Below are 5640 nucleotides of genomic sequence, written 5' to 3'. Positions count from 1 at the left end.
AAAGACAAGGATCTACAATTCAACAATGCACAAACTCCAAGACAGCTAAAACCAATCCTCTGTGGCAAGCAGATCTGTAATCACACTCATACAATTGTCCAATCTGACACAGCTGCCCAGAATGAAGGTGATCTGGAGCTTATAAGGCGAAGGAGTCTTCCTGATTGGCCGGCCACAAGGGAGATTTAGCAAACGGCAACCAATCCTGGAGAGGGAGGGTGGATCCAGCAGCGAATCACCTGCAAGCACTGGCACAGGTGCTTGCAGGCTTTACATACCAGTCCACCAAGCTGACAGGCCTAGGGCCGTCACACCCTCAATTCTGACAAGTATTCCAGTCCCTGCTGATGGAAAACATCCCCTCAGCATGAAACTGCCACCACTATGCTTCACAGCCTGGATGGTGATCGGAGGGCAACGAGACATTCCGGGTTTGTGTAAGGCACAATGCTTTCCTTGATGTCCAGAAATTTACATTTTAGTCTCATCTGATCAGACAATCTTTGTGCTTAGTGAGTCTTTGTGAGGTGCAGTGTGTAACAAAAACAAAGGTCAATGACAGAAAAATGTATATATAATAAAAATCTATATTCAAAATGGATGGATCCATATAAAAGAAGAAATAATGGCCTCTTCCCCTTTAAACAGTTCTAGTTCTTCCTTCTTCTTTTCCCCTAACTACTTTGCCTCCAACAAGTACCTGGAAAAGCTTACAACACTTCATTAGTCATCCTTGTGTGTGCCAGATTTTCATGTTATACCAGACTCACTCCATGATATTGAGATCAGGACTCACCCTGTTCTATCTAAAGGCAGATACATGCAAACTCTGACAACCTAACATGGTCATGTAAGGAAGTACATGGAGTTCCACTTGTTGCACAAAGATGTGGCTCTGAGTTTTGTTTCTGTGTGTGTGTGTGTGTATTGGTGTTGTGAAATGTATGCCCATCTATTTCCCTTTACGTATATATAAAGGCATCACTTTTTGTCTGGTGATACAAGTGAATGTTTGGTCTTTTCCTTGTACTAAGGAATGATCATCACAACATTCCCTCAATTCTGACTCTAATGAATTCTTTAAGTTAATTGAACATAAACCTGCATTTCTTATAGAAGCACATACACATATACCACAGCAATCTCTTCCACATCTTTATTTTGGAATCATTTGGTACTTGACTCAATCTAATGATGGAAATATGTGCACAAAAATATTCTCACTGCACTGTAAATCTCTGATTGACAGTGAATCATAACGGATGCCACTGAACTACTTTTTACGTATTCTGTTTCCTTTTCCGTTAGTGGTTGTTTTTGATACCCGTGTGTTTAATTACAGTTTCTGAAAAGAAATGTTTAAATTATATGTGACCAACATTTTCCATGATCAGATCACACTGTTAGCATCTAAGTGTGAATTATTGTTGATTATTGAAAGACATCTGAAGAATTGCTTCAGTCAGATTTTGAGAAAGTCTAGAACTTTACCTTTGATGATTTAAACTTTTTTTTTTTCTTTACAGGGGAAAAGCCTGCCTCTGTTTCAACTGATCTGCTCTTTATAAATGCATCCACACAACTTTGTCCAGTCCAGTGCATGTTTTTACCCAATAGGATAAAAACATGCACTTTACTTGTGAGGGAAGTCTTTTCTAGTCTCAGGAGACTTGGATGTCTTATATGAGAAAACTGAATGCAGTATATTGCAGATGGTTGCAGAGCTTAGAAAACAGCAGAATACCAACACCCATGTTAAAGATGTGGATATATTTATTTCTAAAACAGGATAAATGGCATCTCAGTCATAGAAATGAAAAGTTTTCTATTTTCTCCAGAACTAGAAGAGACAACCTCATTAGAACATAGTGAACAAAATGAATGTTGAATCATTTGACTGTCTTTATCTGTTGACCAGTGAGACCTCCACTAAGGGAGGGGTGAGCTGCCATAGGACCCTAAAGAGGAAAATTCCATAGCAGTGCACTGCACAAAGGAGCTGTAGCACTTTTGCAAATCTTTGCCTCAACTTTTTCTCACCCTAGCTCGAAACCAGTGCTGTCTGAACAAGACTTTTACACTCATTCCATAACAGTCAGATATAATCTTATTCCGTTCACACATAAGCGTTTCAAACCATTAAGCGTTTTCAGAGAAAAAATAGTCTTCATGCTTATCTAAAATGTTTTCAGAGAAGTGAGCAAAACATGGATAAACAATGCATCCAGAAGAACACTGCTTATTAACACTTCCAAAATGAAGGTCAGGCTCTGTAGGACGAATGTTATGAATGATATCGCAAGTACTGTCATTGCTGGAATGATACTATTCAAATCGGCCCACACTAACGAAGCAAGTGACTAATTAGAGTAGAGACTTGGAGTAGTTTCAATGCAAAGCTCCATGTCAAATCAGAAATCAGCCGAGTCAAAAGCCTTCCAACACCTGTGTCAGTGATGCACGTAGAGAAATGCCTCTAAATGAGGCAGGACACATTTGTCTTCCATTTCTTTTTAAGTGCACATTTTATTATTTTGAGGTGCAGCTGATGAATTGTAACCCTGTCAAATCCCTCAGTCGCCTCCTCTGGCTGAGTCAAACTAACTACTAGGCGTTGCATTTTTCACTGAAGGGTTGCTTTATTTAACTGTGTGCAATAAATGTACATCTGTGTGACTAAGTGAGACTGCTTTTGCATGTGTTTTTTTTTTTTTTTTGTGCAAGAGTGCATATGCCATGAGGGAGAGGCTGGCTAGTTACAGTTACGGTAAAATAAGACACAGCAGGGCCGCTGCTGGTAAGTGATGTATATGGGTCACGTTTGAGGTTAGTGCATCAGCTTTTTGGGTTTACACTATGTCTCCTCATGTACGTATACAGCAGTGTTGCAGGAAGTGATTCAGTGTATTTTCAGTACTTAACCTGTTACCCATGCTTGTTAAACAAAATCAAAAGAGCTACTTGTTCTCATTACAATCTTTATTTGTATATATAAAAGTACAAAAATAATAAATACAAATATACATAATGTGGCATATAATATAACATAAATAATCGTTTCATATTTAAAAAGACACTTTTTCTCAAGAATTAAAATTCACACACACAGAATTACCCCCCCACCTCCCACCCCCCCGACAAAAACTTGTCCTTAGGACAAAAAGGTCAACTCACGTCTTACAACAATAAAGACAAAGGCTTAGCAGATATATGATACTTATTGCTTTGAAAGTAATAAACCAAATGCAAATAAGTCTAAGAGTCAGGAGCAGTCCTTTTCATTCCATTGAAATGAACATAGTCCTATTCTGATTAGAGTCAGCAAGTCTTTAAACGGAGCCCATGTTTCTACGCCTTTTAGATGCCAGATATGTTTCAATGTAGTTAAACAGCAGGTCCAGTTCACCCATGGCCTTGAACAGACCTTTACTCTGCATCTGCAAACAAACAAATGGTTCATATATCTGAAATAATCCATCACAGAACGATATGCATTTAAAAAAAACTCTCATTTTTATTACATCAATTAGAATAAGGCAAGCTGCCACTCACCTGAGTGTATGAAGAATTTAGGGTTTGGATGTCAAATGCTTTCTTGCAGGAAAAGTAGTGTCTCTATAAGAAGAAAGATAAAGATGTGTTATGCACGCTGCTGCAGCAGCTAAAAAAATCACTGAGTAATGCAACATTATGAGCAATCGCTGACCTCTTCAACCCTTTCTCACAGACTGGCAAAAAGGTTTGGGAAAATTTCTACAATTTATGTATAAGCTTAAACCAAGAACGTGGCTTTAATAGTCTGGATGTAAAATTCGAGGTTTTAACAGATTTTATGACCCTAAATCTGCAGCCTTTAAACCATAGTGTCTGTGAGATACATTGCTAGTGATAAAAATCATTTTAATTTTAGTCTTCACTAAATATTTATTACCATCACTGTTATGTTTCTACTAGAACATTAGGAGAAAGATAAAGACATTTTCCCTACAGGGAAGAAACTGCAGAGCAGTCTGCTGCTAAAGGCGAGTATTTATGATTTTATTTTCCTGTAGGAGTAACACGTGTATCAGCTACTCACACATTTGATGACATCACTCTTGAGCACGTCGAAAATCTGCTGTATGGACTCCACGTGAGGCTTTAAGTCCTTGATGTCATCAGTCACTTCGGACACGGCCGTCGGCAGCACTGTCCTCAGGTAAAAGTCCAAAATACTGTTCATGGCTTGGCAGGCAAACGGGCTCTGAGAGGAGAGAGCGGAACAGCGACACCGTTTATTTGATGCCTTTTAACTTTTTCCCGGTGCGCATGATACATCCCTTTATCTGCGCTCTGGGTATTTCCTGGATACATCTGAGAAAATCTCAAAAGCTCCCTTCTTTTTCCAATGATAACAGGTTTGTAGAAAAACGTACCTTAAAAGAGTCCTCCACAGTCTGGTCAAGCAGCGCTGAGTCCAGGTCATCGTTTGCTTCCTAAAACAAAAGGTGTACAGTGAGAGGTTTGCACTGCAAAGGCGTTGAAGTGCAGCATCGCCTGCAGATCAAGTGCCGCGGGGGGCTGTCCAGATGATGCTGCACTGGAAATGCAGAGCAAACGCTTTTACTCACATAGAAGTCTTTTATCCGAGAATAGTCTTCTCTGAGTTGTCTGAGTCTGACAGGGAAGCCCTCCACGAAACGACAGCAATCGTTGTTGCACATGGGACCGCCTTGAGAAGTGCTGAAGAAACACATGAGAACCAGGAGGGACAGGAGGAGAGACCGAGGAGTCATGCTGCTGGATAGGTTGCTGAAGTCTTCTGGTTGCAGAGTGAGAAGAGAGGGTCCTCTGGACTGAAGATACTTCTAATTCAGTGGATGCAGATGAGACTCCCTAACTTCTGTCAGAGAAATACTCCTTCTAGGTTTTTGCTGGGAAGCTCAGGAGTGGGTTTATTAGGGCACATTCCTTCTCTTAATTTATAGGCAAATTTGTTTAAAGGGAGGGGACTGTGTAACTTACTGGAAGGGAAATGGTTAAACATGCTTCATACATACAGGGGATTTTTTTTTTTTTGTTTTTAAGAATCATGAATTACTTGTGCTGCTGCTCCTCCCATGAAACTACACTACTGAAAGATTTAGAATGTTCAAGGGAAAATGTGGTAAAAATGGAAATTTGTGGTGAAATTATTTGCAAGCATCAGTATGTCAATGCATCTTAAGGAGTTTAATATTTAACACAATGTTATCATTGAAAACATATCACAGTTATTAAAGATAATAATATATTGTTTTTATTGGGTGCTGTGGAGTTGCAGAAAACATGGTGGAATGGGTTCACCATTAAATTCCAGTGAAATACTTCAATAGCAAGGAACTTAGAACTGACAATAAACAATTAAAAATGTCATTTTTAAGTTTCTCGGTGCTACAAAGTTACACTTTATTCTATATATTCTTCGTCATAATAAAGGAAATCGTAATATCCAGATGGAAACGATATGAAGTTGTGGTTTGATGACGCTGTGGATTCTCTCTGTATGTCAGACACACGTAACAAAACTGACAGCTGACTGAGTGGAGTGTGTGACTTGAGTCATGGTATTCTTTCTTGATTCCGCTGTCGTCTTCAGTAAAAACTAAATAAAAATAAAAA

The 5640-nt window shown here is 39.1% G+C and overlaps 1 protein-coding gene across 1 annotated transcript; it reads right to left on the bottom strand.

The window, feature by feature from the left end:
• Positions 1-3139: 3139 nt before the first annotated feature.
• il10 (interleukin 10) lies at positions 3140-4908 on the bottom strand. Its single transcript, XM_041980715.1, has 5 exons — positions 4611-4908; positions 4416-4475; positions 4079-4243; positions 3553-3615; positions 3140-3437 (listed from the first exon to the last, which is right to left on the bottom strand). The coding sequence occupies exons 1-5, from the start codon at positions 4773-4775 to the stop codon at positions 3330-3332; spliced, it is 561 nt and encodes a 186-aa protein (XP_041836649.1). The 5' UTR covers positions 4776-4908; the 3' UTR covers positions 3140-3329.
• Positions 4909-5640: the final 732 nt, after the last annotated feature.

Source organism: Melanotaenia boesemani, chromosome 3, assembly GCF_017639745.1.
Source record: "Melanotaenia boesemani isolate fMelBoe1 chromosome 3, fMelBoe1.pri, whole genome shotgun sequence".
Lineage (NCBI taxonomy): Eukaryota > Metazoa > Chordata > Actinopteri > Atheriniformes > Melanotaeniidae > Melanotaenia > Melanotaenia boesemani.
This window is presented reverse-complemented; position numbering and strand designations above follow the sequence as displayed.